We start from the raw sequence: 21,454 nt of genomic DNA, 5'->3' as shown, positions 1-21,454 counted from the left end.
TTGCTCACCCACACATGTCCTGAGGTCGTCATCCAGGTGGTAACCGTGGTGACAGCTGCAGACAGGTCCGAGGGTGGAGTGTTGGCACTTTTGGGAACAGCCTCCGTTGGCAGTCTCACAACCATTCACGATCTCCATCTCGATTCCTTAAGAGAAAGAAATATGGCCACATTCCCAGAATATAGGATTATCGTTGCATTGTGAAGTTCTGCTGATCTGCGCAGACATTCAAACTAGCATTAGAGTTGACTGAGAAAGATTGGGAGTTGACTGAGAGTGAATGGGAGTTGACAGAGGGAATGGGAGCTGACTGAGGGTGAATAGGAGTTGACTAAGAGAATGGAAGTTGACTGAGAGTGAATAAGAGTTGACATAGTCAATGTTAGTTGACTGAGAGAGAATGGGAGTTGACTGAGTGAATGAGAGTTGACAAAATGAATGTGAGTTGACTGAAAGAGAATGGGAGTTGACTGATAGTGAATAACAGTTGAATGAGAGTGAATGTGAGTTGACTGAGAAAGAATGTGAGTTGACTGAGGGTGAATGGGAGTTGACTGAGTGAAAATGATAGTCGACAGAGTGAATGGGAGTTGACTTACGATAGCATTTCCTGCCATCGGCACCCAGCTCGTATGCTGGGTTGCAGACACAGGTGAAGGAGCCTTGGGTGTTATGGCAACCGTGGGCACAAGCAGCTTGGTCGGTCTCACACTCATCAATGTCTGGGACACACACACACACAACTTTAAACTACTTGCGTTTTAGCATTATCATCATAATCCTCATCACCACCATAACCAATAAAATCATCACCAGACTCATTTAGCAAATGATGGATATTTACCTTCACAGTTCTTGCCATCCTGTGCCAGTGTGTAACCAGGAAGACAGTTGCACTGAGCTCTCCCTCCGTCATTCTTACAGGTGTGCATACAGCCCCCATTTCTGTCTGCACAGGGGTTTCTTACTGAAATACAGTTACATGGGATGAGTACACACACACGAACATTGAAAGAAACTTTCACGCACACGCTAAAACACACATGCACACCCACACACATTTTATAATATGCACTTGTCAGCCCTTCTCTCTCTTTGACTAATAGAGACATATGCATAACACACATAAGCAACATACACACACACACATTGTGATGGCCCTGAACGTCTCAGTGCTTCTCCTTCCAATAGGGCGCTTCCCTTTTAATTCCCAATTAAATAGCCAGCATCAGCTGCTCAAAGTGGGGTGGTGATGGAGACGCGAATGAGAATGTGTTCAACCCTCAGTTCCGAAGCTTCTTTACTCTGTTTGTTTTGTTCTATTTAAAAGTGTGCTTTTTAGCCTAGTCGCAAGTTTAACCAGGATCGGATCCACTCATTGCTTCCTTTGGACAACACATCTGTTGTTTGTCTGACTGACCGATTGACTAGAACTATTTTGCATATGGTATTTCATTTGTTTTAGAGTGATGTATACCGTTATGATTTAAGACTTCTTGAGATGTGATATTCTTCATGGTTGTGTGGTAAAATAGTTAATATTTTGATTGTATGATTGAGACTGGGTTTACGCTACACTTTATGAACGGACAAACATTGCGTGACTAAGGTCACTTGAGTTCACTGAACTCATTTACCGGGCTGGACTTTTTTAGGCCCGAAGTATGTGTCACGCCCTGACCATAGAGAGCCTTTTTTTTCTCTATTTTGGTTAGGTCGGGGTGTGACTAGGGTGGGTGATCTAGTATGTTTATGTCTATGTTGGCCTGGTATGGTTCTCAATCAGAGGCAGCTGTTTATCGTTGTCTCTGATTGGGGATCATATTTAGGCAGCCATTTCCCTACTGTGTTTTGTGGGATCTTGTTTTGAGTTAGTGCATGTAGCACCTCTGAAGTCACGGTCCGTTGTGTCTTTATTTGTTTTGTTCAAAGTTTCACTTAATAAAATATGTGGAACTCAGAGCACGCTGCGCCTTGGTCCGTCTCTCCACATGAACGTCATTATTTGTTATATTATTATGCGTGTGATCATTTATGTTGGTAATACAACCCACGCAAAAGAATAGTTATTTTGAAGTTATTTCCAATGTTTTAAGGGTTTATGAAAAGTGTATGTCCATCCTGACTTTTACACGAGTCCTTTGTATTGGTGTAGACTTGACGGACCAGACGGGACTCATTCCCTCCCAAACCAAAAGGAAAAATCTATATTTTCTCTGGTAGGCACAACCTACCTGGCATCCCTACAAACAATAACTTCAAGTCAAAACCGTTACAACATACACAGGCTGACAAAAAAACAGACACACACTTCATTTCTCTTTCTAGCCCTTCTCCCCTGTGGATTTAAGGGAGTAAGTGGGTAATGGGGCTAAATGGGGGTATGGTAACTTTCTCTGTGCAGAACATGCCATAATTACTTTCATGTCTGCACCCCAAGAAGTGAATTTCCAAGGAGCTCCACTTACTAGAAATTATGCACTTTTTAAAACTTTAGATTTTTTTTCTTGGTAGTTAGATGTTGATGTATGGAAGACGATGTTAGACAGTGCACATCTAGCCAAGCAAGAAATGGAGAAGGTTTTATACACTGCTCAGATCTGAATGAATGAAATAATCTTATTAAATACTTTTTTCTTTACATAGTTGAATGTGCTGACAACAAAATCACACAAAAATAATCAATGGAAATCCAATTTATCAACCCATGGAGGTCTGGACTTGGAGTCACACTCAAAATTAAAGTGGAAAACTACACTACAGGCTGATCCAACTTTGATGTAATGTCCTTAAAACAAGTCAAAATGAGGCTCAGTAGTGTGTGTGGCCTCCACGTGCCTGTATGACCTCCCTACAACGCCTGGGCATGCTCCTGATGAGGTGGCGGATGATCTCCTGAGGGATCTCCTCCCAGACCTGGACTAAAGCATCCGCCAACTCCTGGACAGTCTGTGGTGCAACGTGGCATTGGTGGATGGAGCGAAACATGATGTCCCAGATGTGCTCAATTGGATTCAGGTCTGGGGAACAGGCGGGCCAGTCCATAGCATCAATGCCTTCCTCTTGCAGGAACTGCTGACACACTCCAGCCACATGAGGTCTAGCATTGTCTTGCATTAGGAGGAACCCAGGGCCAACCGCACCGGCAAATGGTCTCACAAGGGGTCTGAGGATCTCATCTCGGTACCTAATGGCAGTCAGGCTACCTCTGGCGAGCACATGGAGGGCTGTGCGGCCCCACAAAGAAATGCCACCCCACACCATGACTGACCCACCGCCAAACCGGTCATGCTGGAGGATGTTGCAGGCAGCAGAACGTTCTCCACAGCGTCTCCAGACTCTGTCACGTCTGTCACATGTGCTCAGTGTGAACCTGCTTTCCTCTGTGAAGAGCACAGGGCGCCAGTGGCGAATTTGCCAATCTTGGTGTTCTCTGGCAAATGCCAAACGTCCTGCACGGTGTTGGGCTGTAAGCACAACCCCCTCCTGTGGACGTCGGGCCCTCATACCACCCTCATGGTGTCTGTTTCTGACCATTTGAGCAGACACATGCACATTTGTGGCCTGCTGGCGGTCATTTTGCAGGGCTCTGACAGTGCTCCTCCTGCTCCTCCTTGCACAAAGGCGGAGGTAGAGGTCCTGCTGCTGGGTTGTTGCCCTCCTACAGCCTCCTCCACGTCTCCTGATGTACTGGCCTGTCTCCTGGTAGCGCCTCCATGCTCTGGACACTACGCTGACAGACACAGCAAACCTTCTTGCCACAGCTCGCATTGATGTGCCATCCTGGATGAGCTGCACTACCTGAGCCACTTGTGTGGGTTGTAGACTCCGTCTCATGCTACCACTAGAGTGAAAGCACCGCCAGCATTCAAAAGTGACCAAAACATCAGCCAGGAAGCATAGGAACTGAGAAGTGGTCTGTGGTCACCACCTGCAGAACCACTCCTTTATTGGGGGTGTCTTGCTAATTGCCTATAATTTCCACCTGTTGTCTATTCCATTTGCACAACAGCATGTGAAATTTATTGTCAATCAGTGTTGCTTCCTAAGTGGACAGTTTGATTTCACAGAAGTGTGATTGACTTGGAGTTACATTGTGTTCTTTAAGTGTTCCCTTTATTTTTTTGAGCAGTATATATTGTAAAGGGACAGGAAATCAGAAAAGGTAGGAGATGTCCACATCTGCCCAAAGATAGAATGGATACAGCAGTAACAAAGTTACTTTTTCACAATGCAGGTTTGTTTGAAATCCACCCTAGGTGGATAACTATTTAATGCGTTCCTATATGTCGCTTTTGGATCGGGGTTCGGTAACCATAGCAACGGTGGACCTCTGGTAAGCCTCCTGATGATTGCATTTACCAGTTATTCTGCTGGCAAGACAGACCATTGGTCAGAGGTCGCCAAGGCGATGTCGGACTGGTCTCTCTCTCAGACCTTGGAGTCTGATACAAGACAGGAGGAATTTCAAAGCCTGCCAAAGTGCACAGTAATTTAACTTATAGAGTTATTACAGTGTTCACTCCCAAATAGCTGCATTCTCTATATTACATCTTAATACATTTATATAATTGTATTCCCCCCCTTTAGTGCTAAAATTGGTCTAATGCATGTCTGGTATCAAAACCATTTAAATATAACTTCATCCTATTGGATCTAAAATAGCATTGGCATCTCTCAAAGTGCTTTTTTCTTTTGATGTGAAAATGTGAAATTCCAAGAATATTAAATACGTCCATATGTCTTGATATATAAAATACGACATGATATATCTGAGATCTACTTGTCGACCACAATAAGAACCGTCTGAAGTCAAAGGATCTGAGCTGTCAATGGGCTTTGGGTAAGAACTGAGAACTGCCAGGCACAATATCTGAAGCCAACCACTCCAGCACAGCTGTATCCTCTATCTACTGTATCTTTAGCAGGATGAAATCTGGGTGCTATAGTTTGGCCTAGTAGTCATTAACACAAGCTAGTAAGTACAGTATCGATGAATATAATCGATGCCATCTCCAGCCTTTAAGTACGTTTCAAATTCATTACGAGCCATGGCTGTCAAACGCCTTTATGCGGTCACACCAAATGGGCATAGGAAACAACAATGGCCACATGTGCATTTGAGTTTGTTTAAAGTGCTACTTTTATGAGGATGCAGTGTTTGTCCACGGTTTTCATGAGCCTTGTTTGAGAAAGTAATGTGGAGTTGGTAAGGAAAACACCAGGCTGGAGTTAAAGTCATGGAATTGGATCAGGTTTATTCGGCCTCAGGACCAGACCAGACCAGACCAGACCAGACCAGACAAGACAGACAGCCAGACAGCCAGACAGCCAGACAGCCAGACAGCCAGACAGACAGCCAGGAAGTGAGCTGTCGAAGCACAGACCACAAAGCCAACACAGTCAACACAGTCCGCACAGTCCGCACAGCCAACAAAGTCAACACAGCTAGCATAGCCAGCACAGTCAGCATTTTGTTATTTCACCTCATCCCCAACATGGCAAACAAAGACAAAAAAGTTTGTGCTGCATGGAGATTCAAGGCCAAGATGGACTGAGAAATTGCTTGCACACCCACATCCACTATAATGTTTAGGCACAACAGTGCAGTAACATTGATTACATTGTTTTTGACAAAACTAGTGTAATGCGACACCTCATGGTGGATCACTGCTGTCAGTCAACCACAGAACACATATGTGTGAGCCATGCAACGCTTCTAGATAAACGACCAACTTGATCTGTGTCTGGACATGACTTTATTATTCATATTGAACATATGGAATATTACACGGACAGACATTTTTTTTATGGCAGTCTAGCGGCACTTACATATGCAGTGTTTGCCGTCCTCTGCGAGCTGATAGTTGGGTCTGCAGCGACACTGGTAGTGAGCCGGAGACAGCTGCACACAGCTCTGCTCACAGCTTCCATTGCTGACGGCACAGGATCGGACGGCTGGAGACAAACACACAGAGAGCGACAACAGATCAACAATTAAAGGTGATGTATAGTAAACAAATAAAGTTGATTTATTATCATATGAAGAAAAAATACCTGTTTAGATGCTCTCAAAGTCTAACGCAGACAGACACAATTTGACCACTATTGTTTTTGTTCCGATTATCTACATTGACACAGGCCCAGAGTTTTTCATGAGAACAGGATAAACTCCTGGCCCTAACAATGACTAGTAATTGTTATGAACATTACATGTACAGTAGGTCTGCTTTCTCTGACAGCAGGAGCAAGTGTTCGCCTGTATGCTTTCTCACAAAGAGCGAGACACCACGAGGTCGTTTCAAACACTTGATTTATCATAACCCAAGGTGAACTGTATCTCTACATGAGAAGTAGCTCCTCCATTTTCATTTGGATGAACTCAGAAAAGGGAGTCCCAGTTTCAAAACCAAAACAAACATGTACCCCAGCTCCACTTCACCCTTGGAATGTGATGATCACAGACCCTGTCCCCTCTGCTCCAATCTGTTTTCCCTTCGATTGCTATCTCGGAAGAAAAGCCCAATAATAACATGGAGAGAAATGCCGGAGATAATTATTTTTTTGCTGCTCCATTAGCGAGCCATCGTATCAGGCCAATAAGCGTACGGACAGCAGGGGGTACTTACGTGGCTCATTGCAGTGCACCTTGTACAGAAACAACCCCTGCCTCTTACCTCTAGGCCATTGAAACCTTATGTACATTACATCTGACAGGAATGGATAGATATAAGCAATATGGTAGTGGCTTAACCTTGAAATATTGCTTACACCTAGTCCTGTCAGATCTACTAAAGTACCTAGAGGGGTATAGAGGCAATGGGTTGCTTCTGGACAGGGCCTATGTTTATGGAGGAAAGACATGAGATTGTCAGTGGAAAGTATCAGGTCTTCCCCCTGACTGGCAACGTGCCCCCGGGAAGCCAACATGAGTCAGCGGACCGTGTTGCTTGGGAAGATAGATTGCCCATTTGCTCTCCATTGTTTGTAAATCAATCAACACTCCACATAGCCAATATGTGAGCCAGGTAGGCATATAGTTTCACTGGTCCAAGTTTCACTGATTCTCAAAGAACAATGATCATTTTCCTAATGATGGATGAGTTGGCTCTTTTGACTGTGCTAAGATCAAATGAGACTGACTGTCTGCAGTTAGCTTCTATAGTACTTGCTCCTGGTTTCAGGAGGAATCACAGGAACAGAGCTCTTAGTGGAGGGAGGCTTCAGAGCACTCTAGTGTGAAGGAGGAGAGAGACATGCTTTTCTGGCTGGTTTGGTTCATCTGGGAATGATAGGGGACAGTTGAGACTACTTAGGGCTCATAATCTAGAAGGCCAGACATACATGGGTTGACACTTTTTTCAGGGAAAGGAAGGACTTTATTGAAAGGAAATGAAGCATTATCAAGAGTGAGTCTTTCACTTAAACTCTTGTGAAGTAGGATCACAATACTCATATTTTTTTTCAGTAAGCCATATCACACACAGTTTATGTCTTATGTTTTTGTACTGTTTGGAGCATCCTTGAGTTCATCAGCTGCCTTTCATTTAAAGGAGGAAAACGAGGCCTGGTGAAAAACAGCGTGAGAAAGATGAGGTGGTTTGTTTGACAAATCATGCCATCAGAGGTTTCTGTGCCTTCAAAGCAGCCTGATTAAAATCGAATAAATAACTCTATTGATTCTGCGCTTCTGGACTGCACACAGTTGATGTGCATAAGACTACAGGGAATCTAAAATTAGCACGTGTGTCGAAGCACATGGTCTGCCTCTTCAATGGTGAAAAGGAAAAGCAATGTGATTGAAAGTCTGTCGTTGAGCTGAGATGACAGCATTTGGGGTGGCCAACCCTGGAGAGCATTAAGGGGTGCACATTTTGTTCCAGCTCAGCTTTAACAGTAACACACCTGTTTCTACTAAATAGCTGTAAGACCTTGATTAGCTGAACCAGGTATGTTAGTGCCAGGCTGGAGCAAAAGCCTGCACACCCAGTAGCTCTCCAAGAAAAGGGGTTGGCCACCTGCACTCTAAATCATCACTCTGCAGAAATCTATTCACAAACTGAGGTAGTGTAATTTGGAGCCCATTTGGAGTATCTCTGTGGTAATTACTCATTGAAAAATAACAGACACACTAACATTTCATCCAGACCAGCTCTGGTCAAAGCCATAAAAGTAGCACTTTAAACAAACTCAACAGGCCTCGGGGCTTCCCACCCACTGGGCACACACTGGTTGAATCAACGTTGTTTCCACATCATTTCAATGAAATTACGTTGAACCAATGTGGAATAGACGTTGAATTGACGTCTGTGCCCGCTGTGCGGTAATGCTCCCTAATCAATCAGAGAGAGAGTTATCCTGACACGCTGTTGTTGTGTGGCATAGCTGTGAATTAAAATAAGCTTTCTGATGCAGCACTGGAACTCGCAGAGGAAAACAGATGAGATCTAAGCGAGAGAGTGTGTGTGAGCATGCACACGTATGTGAGAGAGAGAGAGAAAGAAGAGGAGGAGACACTGCACTACTATATACGCCCAGACACAAACCTGCTCTGACAGGGCTGCTGGGGAACAGTGGGAAAGCTTGTCTTCTGCCAGCACAACAGACTCTTTGATTCCCCCTTTTGACACAAGCAGAAGGTGGAGACCCCTCTTTCACTGCTTTGATGTGAGTCTCAGCTTCTCCTGTAGCCTACAACAGAATACATCTAGTACGTTGGACTAGATCCATCTGTTTCATCCCAAACCTCCCTCACCACCGACCCCTTCACCCATTTGACCTCAGGTGACCCCTCCACACCCTCCCCTGGATCTTACCGATGCAAGTCCGGCCATCTGTGTGCAGACGGGTGCCCGGGCTGCACTCGCAGTAGTACGAGCCCCTGGTGTTGACACATCGGTGCTGGCAGCCCCCATTATAGACCTGACACTCATCAATATCTGTGGGAGAGAAATGACAAATCAGTGTAATCACTCTTTAATAGTAAAGAACAGTAAATTGTGGTGGAACAGCTCTGCCTAAGCCCAGGGCCGGCATTATGAGCAGGGCTTAGGGGGCTTGGCCTGCCCTATCGTACCTTGTAATATTGACAATTTACTTGACCGAGATGCGCACCGACAGAAAGACCTTTCAATCTCAGATGAATCATCCAAGCGAGCAAAACACCGCCCCTCTGTCTCAGTATGTGTAGCCCATGTACTATATCTGATGCTGCCTGGACAAAATGAGTATGGCATTAGCTTGAAGGGGGGTCCCTTGATGCCCAGCAGTTCTAGTTGAAAAATAATGTGTGCAGCACTTGCAGACATTGGAGGTCCGAAGAAAAAAAAAGCGGCCCCTATTTAAATCAAATAACCTTCCAACTGATTCGTTCAGGCACCAGTCCTGCCTAAGCACCAGAAGCCCTGCAGGCCACTTATAGAGAAGCCATTAGACACACACAGAGCAATCAGCAAGAAAAACGGGCGCATGCCAATATCACAGGGCCAGGAGGTAACTGGAGACAGATGGACGAAGGCCAGGACGGTTAGCGAAGCAAGCACTGGTAAATACACACACACACACACACACACACACACACACACACACACACACACACACACACACACACACACACACACACACACACACACACACACACACACACACACACACACACACACACAGCCCTCTAACCACAGAAGTCCTACGGCATCTTGACAACCAACCACTACAACGGCATTGTCTTCCGAAGCAACGCTTGTACTTCAAGCGACCTGTCTTGTAGGACGTAGAACTCATATTCAAATTGTAATATTCCCAGAGCATCAGCCATTTAGCCTGTTGGGGCTAGGGGGCAGTATTTGCACGGCCGAATAAAAAATGTACCCGATTTAAACTGGTTACTACTCTTGCCCAGAAACGAGAATATGCATATAATTAGTAGATTTGGATAGAAAACACTCTAAAGTTTCTAAAACTGTTTGAATGGTGTCTGTGAGTATAACAGAACTCATATGGCAGGCCAAAACCTGAGAAGATTCCATACAGGAAGTGCCCTGTCTGACAATTTGTTATCCTTCTGTTGCATCTCTATCGAAAATACAGCATCTCTGCGGTAACGTGACATTTTCTAAGGCTTCCATTGGCTCTCAGAAGGCGCCAGAAAGTGGAATGAGACGTCTGCATTCTCTGGGCGAAGTATAGCTGCTCTGTTTGTGTAACGGTTGTCGTCAGGAATGGCGGACCAAAACGCAGCAGGAATGTGGATGCTCATCTTGATATTTATTTTAAACCAAGCGAATACCAAAACAACAAAACGAAACACACGAACAACAAAACAGTCTCATCAGGCTCACACTCAGCAAAACAAGAAACAATCTCCCACAAACACTAAACCAAACACATACCCATATATAGGACTCTCAATCAGAGGCAATGAGAAAGCACCTGCCTCCAATTGAGAGTCCAACCCCCCATTGACCTAAACATAGAAATGCAACTAACTAGACTAAACATAGAAATACATTAACATAGAACAATGCCCAAAAACCCCGGAATACATAAATCAAATACCCTTCTACAAAAACACCACCCCGAACCACATAAAACAAATACCCTCTGCCACGTCCTGACCAAACTACAAAAACAAATAACCCTTATACTGGTCAGGACGTGACAGTTTGTTACTGGTCAGGCTGGGGACAGTGACACAGGAGATGCGCGTTCATGAGAATTCTCAAATTTTTTCTTTCAGCCTTTGAATGAATACAATGTCGCCCGGTTGGAATATTATCGCATGAAAATTGATTTTAAACAGCGTCTGACATGCTTCGAAGTACGGTAATGGAATATTTTGAATTTTTTGGTCACGAAATGCGCTCGTGCGTCACCCTTCGGATAGTTACCTGAACGCATGAACAAAACGACGGTATTTGGATATAACTATGGATTATTTGGAACCAAAACAACATTTGTTGTTGAAGTAGAAGCCCTGGGAGTGCATTCTGACGAAGAACAGCAAACGTAATCCAATTTTTCTTATAGTAAATCTGAGTTTGGTGAGGGCCAAACTTGGTGGCTGTCAAATTAGCTAGCCGTGATGGCCGGGCTATGTACTCAGAATATTGCAAAATGTGCTTTCGCCGAAAAGCTATTTTAAAATCTGACACCGCGATTGCATAAAGGAGTTCTGTATCTATAATTCTTAAAATAATTGTTATGTATTTTGTGAACGTTAATCGTGAGTAATTTAGTAAATTCACCGGAAGTTTGCGGTGGGTATGCTAGTTCTGAACATCACATGCTAATGTAAAAAGCTGTTTTTTGATATAAATATGAACTTGATTGAACAAAACATGCATGTATTGTATAACATAATGTCCTAGGAGTGTCATCTGATGAAGATCATCAAAGGTTAGTGCTGCATTTAGCTGTGGTTTTGGTTTTTGTGACATATATGCTTGCTTTGAAAATGGCTGTGTGATTATTTTTGGCAGGGTACTCTCCTGACATAATCTAATGTTTTGCTTTCGCTGTAAAGCCTTTTTGAAATCGGACAATGTGGTTAGATTAACGAGAGTCTTGTCTTTAAAATGGTGTAAAATAGTAACATGTTTGAGAAATTGAAGTTATAGCATTTATGAGGTATTTGTATTTCGCGCCACGCGATTCCACTGGCTGTTGACTAGGTGGGACGCAAGCGTCCCACCTTGCCCAGGGAGGTTAACAATGAAAACATACTTCCTATTATTTTATATGACTCTCCATGAAATAGGCAGAATAATTACATAGCTACACTGAACAAAAATATAAACGAAACATGTAAAGTGTTGGTACCATGTTTCATGAGCTGAAATAACAGATCACAGAAATGTTCCATACGCAAAAAAAGCGTATTTCTCTCAAATGTTGTGCACAAATTTGTTAACATCCCTGTTAGTGAGGATTTCTCCTTTGCCAAGATAATGCATCCACCTGACAGGTGTGGCATATCAAGAAGCTGATTAAACAGCATGATCATTACACAGGTGCACCTTGTGCTGAGGACAATAAAAGGCCACTTTAAAATGTGCAGTTTTGTCACACGACACAATGCCACAGATGTCTCAAGTTTTGAGGGAGCAATTGACATTCTGACTGCAGGAATTCTCACCAGCAGTTGTTGCCAGAGAATGTGATGTTAATTTCTCTACCATAAGCTGCCTCCAACATCAATTTAAAGAATTTTGTAGTATGTCCAACCGGCCTCAGAACCGTAGACCACGTGTATGGCGTCATGTGGGCGAGCGGTATGCTGATGTCAACGTTGTGAACAGAGTGCCCCATGGTGGGATTATGGTATGGGCAGGCATAAGCTACAGACAACAAACACAATTGCATTTTATCAATGGCAATTTGAATGCACAGAGATACCATGACGAGATCCTGAGGCCCATTGTCATGCCATTCATACACACCGCCATCACCTCATGTTTCCGCATGATAATACACGGCCCCATGTCGCAAGGATCTGTACACAATTCCTGGAAGCTGAAAATATCCCAGTTCTTCCATGGCCTGCATACTCACCAGACAGGTCACCCATTGAGCATGTTTGAGATGCTCTGGCTCAGTGTGTAAAACAGCTTGTTCCCGCCAATATCAAGCAACTTCACACAGCCATTGAAGAGGAGTGGGACAACATTCCACAGGCCACAATCAACAGCCTAATCAACTCTATGTAAAGAAGATGTGTCGCGCTGCATGAGGGAAATTGGTGGTCACGCCCCTACCTTTTTTTAAAGGTATCTGTGACCAACAGATGCATAACTGTATCCCCAGTCATGTGAAATCCATAGATTAGGGCCTAATGAACTTATTTCAATTGGCTGATTTCCTTATATGACCTGTAACTCAGTAAAATCTTTGAAATTGTTGCATGTTACGTTTATACTAAATGATTAAAGACGTTGTGACAGTGATTTAACAGTTTGCAAATTTGAGAAAAAAATTATCAAAGTGGTGGCTATCTCCTGCACAAATTCTGTGCAAGGAAGTCGGTCTCCAGTGCTGTGACTTGATCAGCTGCTTAGCTAACTTTTTAGCTAGCTTTCTGACATAGCTAGTTAGCTTTCTAGCTCTATCTTTATTGACATAAAAAACTTGCTTAAATTACACTGAAGTTGTCGACATACAGTCCCAAAATTAGGAGGGACTGTTATCAGAAATCAGTCCGTAAGTCAGCATGATTGATGCTAGCTTTCGTGCCCATTGTCAAACTTCAGAAATACATCTCCTTGATTAATTCAGACAGCTTTGAGGCAGAAATGGGGTTCAGCAGACAATGTCACCTAGGTATCCCATTAGTCTTTGCGAGATATGAGACATATCAGTGCAAGCAATGCTAAAATGGAGTATATCTACCCCATTTATAACAACAAAAATGTACCTTACACCTGGATTAGGAATGGCACTAGAAAATTAACATATGGCCCCATACAAGCCTCCTCAAAGGCAGTAAACGTCATCCAGTTCCTCTCCATAACAACCAGTTTTATCTGTCCTTCACAGGCCAGAGGTCAATGATTCCCTTATAAAAAAATATTGCGGTTTTGAAACTGCAGTAAAAGTGCAGTAACGATTGTGGTATTTTGGACACAGTAATTGCAGAATATCTGCAGTGTATTGCAGTTGAACTGCAGTTATACTGCACTCTAACTACAGTTACACTGCAAAATTACTGCAGTAAGAAAATTGTTATTTTGGATGCAGTATTTGTAGCATACTGCAGTTATAATTCAGTCTAACTGCAGTTGTACTCCAGTGTACTGCAGTTATACTGCACTCTGACTGCAATCTTTTTTCATAAGGGTTCTCTGTGCCTCTATTAAAACTTTATCCAGAGGCTCCTATGACATTAAGTGTCCTTCAGGGGCCCGTTTGAAGACATTCTCTTCTGGATATCACCGCTTCAAAGAGCACTACCATGGGGAAAATACATCGTCAGCACAAACCTGCAGCTATCAAAAACGTAATAGTTTCCTGCACAGTAGATTTAGCTCTATAAGCTACACATTTGTTCTTCTAAGGAGCCACATCCATACAATGCACAAGATACATATTGCAGAAAAAAGAAGTCATAACAAGTACAGTATGTCACTATGAAGAGAGTTGCTGACTTCATCAAATCAGTGAAGTGACATTTTCTTAATAAGACGAGAGTTTATTCTCCATTCAAGATTTATGGAGAACAAACATGGTTTCCTTAGTTTCTTTGATATACAGCCATCGTTCCACAATGTCAAGTACAGTAGCATTCCACGACACGCTTTACTGTTATCATTTCAAGGCACTGTGGTCACACGGCTCGCCTTTCAAGCCTATGAGAAACCATCTGTGACGCAGACATCCCCTACTTCCAACTTCAACAAAACCAGAGACCACCAAAACAAGACGAATGGCAGAATGAGAGATAGGCTATGAGGAGGTATTTGGCTTTTGAAACAAAGACCGTTGGATGTCCTCTGATGTCCTCTGTCTTCTGGTCTGGAGCTATATTAGGGTCCACTTGGGGGCAAGGCCTGAAAGAGCCTTCAGAGGAAGTTACTAAAGCCGGAAGGAAAGGTCTGGCTTCGGCCTCAAGAGGCCCAGGAGTGGAGACACACTGCCCAGTTGCCATTAAAACTGGGCAGTGTGATAAGCAGTAAATGCCTGAAGTGATCAGCCAAATTATGTTTACTGGATTTATCTTGGTACCATAAGGGATTTGGAGAGTTACAGACAGTCTGGCACACTTTCTGAGGCAGCCCATGATGATAAAAGGGCTCATCAGAAGCCTTAGTTGCATTCAGGACTATTGTGATGATGATTAAAGTCCTGCCTATTCTACTCCAGGAGGTAAATAACTGTGTCTGACCCCTGAGGTCCACCGTACTTAGATGGCCAGCAGCCTTTGTGTTGATGGGTTGTCTGAGCTGATATACAGTAGGCACTGCTAATTTATCTCTCACTGCGCTGGCAACCCCATTTACATTCTGCCGGCAAGATATCTGGGTTGTCAATCATTGTCTTAAGGAGGTAGGCACTTTGACATGCTATATGTTTTTTTCCCCCCAATCGACAAAGGCATGAGTTCCAATTTTACCAAACAAAAGAATTGAGAAAGACGACAAAATAGGGGAGGGGAAGGCAACAACATTAACTTTTCTTCACATTACAACTGAACTAAATCTGGTCTAAGCGTCAGTTCCATAACCTTATATCCTCTAGATAATTACAGGGTGAAACATGAAGATGAATCTCACAAGAAACGTTGGCAGACAAAATGGCTGTTCACGGGTCGTGAATGTTAAGACTCCACAACAAAGTGGTCAGTACACATTTCAATTTGAGAGATGATAGCTGTTTCCACATGTCGTCAATCATATGGCTTAGAGTAGTTTTATTAAGCTGCTAGCATATGCAAGACGTGACAGGTTTTCATAAGACGCAGCCAACAGGCAGATGAAATCCAAAGCCACATCAACACTGATGGAAAATGGGGATTCATGAAACATGCCACGCAGACTTTACACACTGGCGTGCGCACACATACGCGCTCACACAGGTTCGCTCGCAGGCACACACGCTCAGACATCACAATTGATAATAAAACAGGAAAACAAGGAACAGCCAACAGGCCATTTCCATAAATTCTGTTTATCTGTGCCTGTGCAGAACATACACTGAGTGCATAAAACATTAGGAACACCTGCTCTTTCCACGACAAACACTGATGAGATGAATCCAGGTGAAAGCTGTGATCCCTTATTGATGTCATCTGTTAAATCCACTTCAGTCAGTTTAGATGAAGGTGAGGAGACAGGTCAAAGAAGGATTTTTAAGCCTTGAGACACTTGAGACATGCATTGTGTATGTGTGCCATTCAGAGTTTTGAGTGTGTCAAGAACTGCAACGCTGCTGGGTTTTTCAGGCTCAACAGTTTCTCGTGTGTATCAAGAATGGTACACCACCCAAAGGACATCCAGCCAACTTGACACAACTGTGGGAAGCATTCGACACCTTGTAGAGTCCATGCCCCGACGAATTGAGGCTGTTCTGAGGGCAAAAGGGGGTGCGACTCAATATTAGGAAGATATTCTTGAAGTTTTCTACATTCAGTGTATACTAGCCTCCGATTTCAGTGAATTAAAGGACATACTACACTGTATACAGTACAAACTGTGCATTCGGAAAGTATTCAGACCCCTTGACTTTTTCCACATTTTGTTACATTACAGCCTTATTTAAAAGTGGATTACATTGTTTTTTCCCCTTATCAATCTACACACAATACCCCATATTGACAGAGAAAAAGAAGCCACTCCTGCATTGTCTTGGCTGTGTGCTTAGGGTTGTTGTCCTGTTGGAAGGTGAACCTTCGCCCATGTCTGAGGTCCTGAGCGCTCTGGAGCAAGTTTTCATCAAGGATCTCTCTGTACATTGCTCTGTGTATCTTTCCCTCAGTCCTGACTAGTCTCCCAGTCCCTGCCGCTGAAAAACATCCCCACAGCATGATGCTGCCACCACCATGCTTCACTGTAGGGATGGTGCCAGGTTTCCTCCAGATGTGACGCTTGGCATTCAGGCCAAAGAGTTCAATCTTGGTTTCATCATCATGGTCTGAGAGTCTTTATTTGTCTTTTGGCAAACTCCAAGGGTACTGTCATGTGCTTTTTACTGAGGAGTGTCTTCCATCTGGCCACTGTAACATAAAGGTCAGATTGGTGTAGTGCTGCAGAGATGGTTGTCCTTCTGGAAGGTTCTCCCATCTCCACAGAGGTACTCTGGAGCTCTGTCAGAGTGACTATCGGGTTCTTGGTCACCTCCCCGATCGCTCAGTTTGGCCGGGCGGCCAGCTCTAGGAAGCGTCTTGGTGGTTCCAAACTTCTTCCATTTAAGAATGATGGAGGCCACTGTGTTCTTGGGGACCTTCAATGCTGCATAAATGTTTGGGTACCCTTCCCCAGATCTGTGCCTCGACACAATCCTGTATCTGAGCTCTACGGACAATTCCTTCGACCTCATGGCTTTGTTTTTGCTCTGACATGCACTGTCAACTGTGGGACCTTACATAGACAGGTGTGTGCCTTTCCAAATAATGTCCAATCAATTGAATTTACCACAGGTGGACTCTATTCAATTTGTAAAAACATCTCAAGGATGATCAATGGAAACAGGATGCACCTTGAGCTCAATTTCGAGTCTCATGGCAAAGGGTCTGAATACTTATGTAAATAAGTTATTTCTGTTTTTTATTTTTAATACATTTGTAAACATTTTTAAAACCTGTTTTTGCTTTGTCATTATGGGGTATTGTGTGTTTTTTTTAATACATTTTAGAAGAAGGCTGTAAAAATATGGAAAAAGTCAAGGGGTCTGAATACTTTCCAAATGCACTGTAGTCTAGGGGAGACTGGTGTTGGTTGTCACAGCGGTAATTACTCCCAATCTAAATCGTGTAACATTTTTAAGGTTCAAATGTTTGAATTGTTTGAAAGAACATCCACCTGGTCAATTTGTGTTAACATGACTAAACACTGAGGTGAGTGGAATTTATGTGTTTTTCATAGTTGAAAGAAAATAAATGCATTATTGGTATTTTCTTTGTAAATGTTTGAATTATGGGAGTATCTATGAACAATTATGTTTCTTGAAAAGAGGGAATAAAGAGCTACACTTCCGGTCAAACGTTTAGAATGTAGAAAATAGTAAAAATAAAGAAAAACCCTTGAATGAGTAGGGGTTCTAAAACTTTTGACCGGTAGTGTATATTTTTTGTGTGTGCTATAAAGAGCCCCCTTAATTTCAGTCACACACACCCACACGTGTGCAAACACACGTATACACCCTACAAATTTACTCAAAATGTGATATGTTATTCTCACAGCATAAAATTCAGAATTTTGTTAGGAATATCAACAGATCAAAGAAAGGAGTGGCTATTTCTAAGACTTTGTATGCTATAAGCTACTAGCAAACATTGTGACAGCCAACCCCATACTGTGTGACAACCAACCACGTGAGGGCGCTGGTTGTCACAAGTGGACAGAGTGTATTTGATGGCTTATAACTCCACGTTGGAATAAGATATGAGGATAAAAATCGTCCCCATTTCAACCCAAGACCTTCTTCTTTATCCTATATTGAAAAGTCAGATAGACTGGTGCTGTGAAATACACACAAGAGCAAAAAGTGTGACAACCAACCTCCGTCTCCCCTACATATTTACAGTGTATACAAAAGTGTGCCTCCCAAACAGTGTACCAATCGAGCACATGCAAACTCTACAGGCTAACGAGGACCACCTCCCCGAGAGATCGGCAAAGAATTTTAATAGCTGTGGCCCGGAGTGCTGACGGGAGGCTAAATTAATGCACCGTGTGTGTGTGTGTGTGTGTGTGTGTGTGTGTGTGTGTGTGTGTGTGTGTGTGTGTGTGTGTGTGTGTGTGTGTGTGTGTGCGTGCGTGCGTGCGTGTGTGCGTGCGTGCATTTGTGTCACTCACACACACGGTCAGCGAGGACATAAACAGCAGCACTGTTTCACACAGAATCATTAGAGCATGATTACACCACTGTGAGTAAAAGTGGGACATGATCTGGTATGACAATACAGTACATTCCCAATCAGCAACCAATTGTTATTGGTAAAGCCAAATGTATGCAAAAGCTTAGCATGGAGTAGTGGTTAAAGCTTAGGCATTTGCTCTGGTGCTACAGCATTTTGGATATAGCCGAGCTAGGAAATGTATCTGGTGCACATACCTGGGGGTCAGTTGTGCATAGAGAGGTATAGAGAGAGGTATAGAGAGAGGTATAGAGAGAGGTAGGTAGAGAGAGGTAGAGGTAGAGAGAGAGGTAGAGGGAGAGGGAGAGGGAGAGGGAGAGGGAGAGAGGCCACGATACCAGGACTTTGATACCGATACCAGGTTTAGTATCACAATACTCGATACCATCACGATACTTGATACCAAAATGATACCACGGCAACAAAAGAAGACGTTTTAGCCAAAGTAACAGAATGGCACTTGATCCAGACAGATCCGTTGAGTTCAATAATATTATATTGGACATTTTTGATTGTATGCATTACAATCTTTGTTTTTATACAAGATAACTGCATAATGGTTATCATTAATTTAAATGGTAAATCTCTATTGACAAACTGGGTAAATCAAGGTGTAGCTTAGGCCTATTCACAATACAGGTGAATGCATATTCAGTAAGAGCGTGTGCATGCGTTATTGAGCTTGTTTTGGCTGATTTCATGTGGCCACAGATGAAAAACAATCAGTTAACCTTCCATTTGGGACTTATCAACATTTGCATAGAAGAAGCAATCTCTTATTTAATAAAAGTGTGCGCTGTCTCTTTAAGACCCATGAGGTCATTCACACACAAAGCTAATTCAAGGCCCCAGCAAAGATGATCTCGACTGGGAGAGATTAATAATGTTTTTTGCTGACAAATCAGCATATTTAGCATTATGGTTTACATATTATCACAAACATAGTACTGGGGTAGTGAATTGATGTTGGCTTCAGCTGTAAGCTAGCAAGGAAAGTTAGCTTACAAAGATGGAAGCTACCGGTATCTTCTTGCATTGTAGTGTTCTAGCCTGTACTGGACATTGTTTTGAGAAAAGTAATTAACAGTTTCAACATTTCTACATACCGTGTTGCATTATTCAAGTGTGTTAACTTCTGTGCAGCATAAGTGGTGATACAGCCCAGACTCCCAATGAGTGCAGTGGTTCCTCATGTCAGGCTAGAACTAGCAATGAATAAGTGGGGCAGTCAGACAAGAGGCATGAACAGTTCGCTCATGCTACAGGGGGCATCGACTGCACTGATAGACTTGATCCTCTCTCAATCAGTAGATGACGTGAGGCACATTTGACAGAAGGAAAGACAGAGAGAAAGAGCAACTGCAGCAAGAGAATCAAATCACCCACTTGTGCTAGCCTAGCTGTTTACCATACAACGATCTCTGAATGTTGTTCTCGACATGAGAGGATTATTGATATGGATTGGAGCCACTGGCCTCTGCTGCTGTGGTAAACATCCCTCCCTGACCTCACAGTCATTCAGTGTTTATCTGGCCTCAAGTCACTGACCTCTCACCAACAGCCATGAAATTCACACTACTAGCACAACACAACTCAGTTGTAATGTCCTAAACAGCTGCCCTGGGGTCTCTCCCACACTCACAGCCAGCATCAACACGTTTGGAACTGGAACCATGACCAGAGATCGAACACACATGGCTCAGATCAAGTACGCAGTTTGGCAACCTGTGGGGGTTACAAGACTGTGGTCCGCTGCGGTCCGATATCACAACATTTTTCAGGATTAGAGGTATGGAGTGCAGCAGAACCTTGGTTTTGGGAAGTAGCATTGGCGTGTGCGTGATTGCGTGCGTGTGTGTGCACACATGAATGTGTGTGCATGTGTGAGTGAGTTCTTGTGTGTGTCTATGCATGGGTGTGTGTGGTGCCAGGATCTCCCTGTGCTTGCCATACTCTTACTGGACAATGATAAGACGCATTCAAAAAGCAACTGAACTCCAACTGTCATAAATCAGGAGGATCACAGGAATTCACCAAGTCAAAGGAACAACAAAGAAACTGCTGCATCTGCAGATTGAATATGCCAGGTAGTCTATAACTCTAGTATCTAGTCTAAGGGTGTTTTCACACTTAGTCCCTTTCAGCCAATTTTTGTGGTTTGCTTAATTTTGGGGGGAGTGTGAACACTCCAAAGGAACTCAGACCCCTCAAAGAGCCCTCAAAGAGAAGCAAACTGAACTGAGATCATCTCGAGAGGTGGTCAAGTTCCCTTTTTTGGGGCAATGTGAAAACAAAGCTCCCCAGGTTCGCTTGTCATTATTCCTACACCACACACCTGACTACTGCAACACCAGTTCCCCTGCCATAAACCCTCACATTGGTGCCACAAAAGAGAGAAGATGATGATGATGTGCATCAAGGATGCACAATTTTTTAGTTCAAGATAACTTGTTTGCAATAATGTGATCTATAGGCTAAGAGAGCTTCATAAACTGTTTATTTAATTGTGGGGTTTGAATAGTGTGAGAAGACAACATATTTGATGAGGACATATGGTACAAAATCAATTCTAGCTCTCAAAGTGCCTGTAGCCTACATTGGTATACAATTTTCAATTACAGCATTATTTAATCTTCAGTAATTCTTCTGCTATTTATTCTGTTAACAATTATATTTACATGTTAATATCATCTTCAAATTACAATTATTATGTCTCATGAAGAAGGTGGAAAGTTTTAAGTTCCTCGGCATACACATCATGGACAAACTGAAATGGTCCACCCACACAGACAGCGTGGTGAAGAAGGCGCAACAGGCTGAAGAGGCTGAAGAAATTCGGCTTGTCACCAAAAACCCTCACAAACCTTTACAGATGCACAATCGAGAGCA

The 21,454-nt window shown here is 43.2% G+C and overlaps 1 protein-coding gene across 1 annotated transcript in view; it reads right to left on the bottom strand.

The window, feature by feature from the left end:
- The window catches only part of LOC115166011 (multiple epidermal growth factor-like domains protein 6), an 81,784-nt gene that overhangs the window by 51,854 nt on the left and 8,476 nt on the right, over positions 1-21,454 (bottom strand). The window contains exons 3-7 of the mRNA XM_029719611.1: positions 8,817-8,939; positions 5,833-5,958; positions 845-967; positions 600-722; positions 9-146 (exon numbers count right to left, since the gene is read on the bottom strand). Of these exons, the coding sequence (XP_029575471.1) occupies positions 9-146; positions 600-722; positions 845-967; positions 5,833-5,958; positions 8,817-8,939 (633 nt within the window). The remainder of the gene's footprint in view (positions 1-8; positions 147-599; positions 723-844; positions 968-5,832; positions 5,959-8,816; positions 8,940-21,454) is intronic.

The sequence above is a fragment of the Salmo trutta genome, chromosome 28 (assembly GCF_901001165.1).
Source record: "Salmo trutta chromosome 28, fSalTru1.1, whole genome shotgun sequence".
Lineage (NCBI taxonomy): Eukaryota > Metazoa > Chordata > Actinopteri > Salmoniformes > Salmonidae > Salmo > Salmo trutta.
The sequence above is the reverse complement of the archived record's forward strand: the minus strand, read 5'-3'. Positions and strand labels throughout refer to the sequence as shown.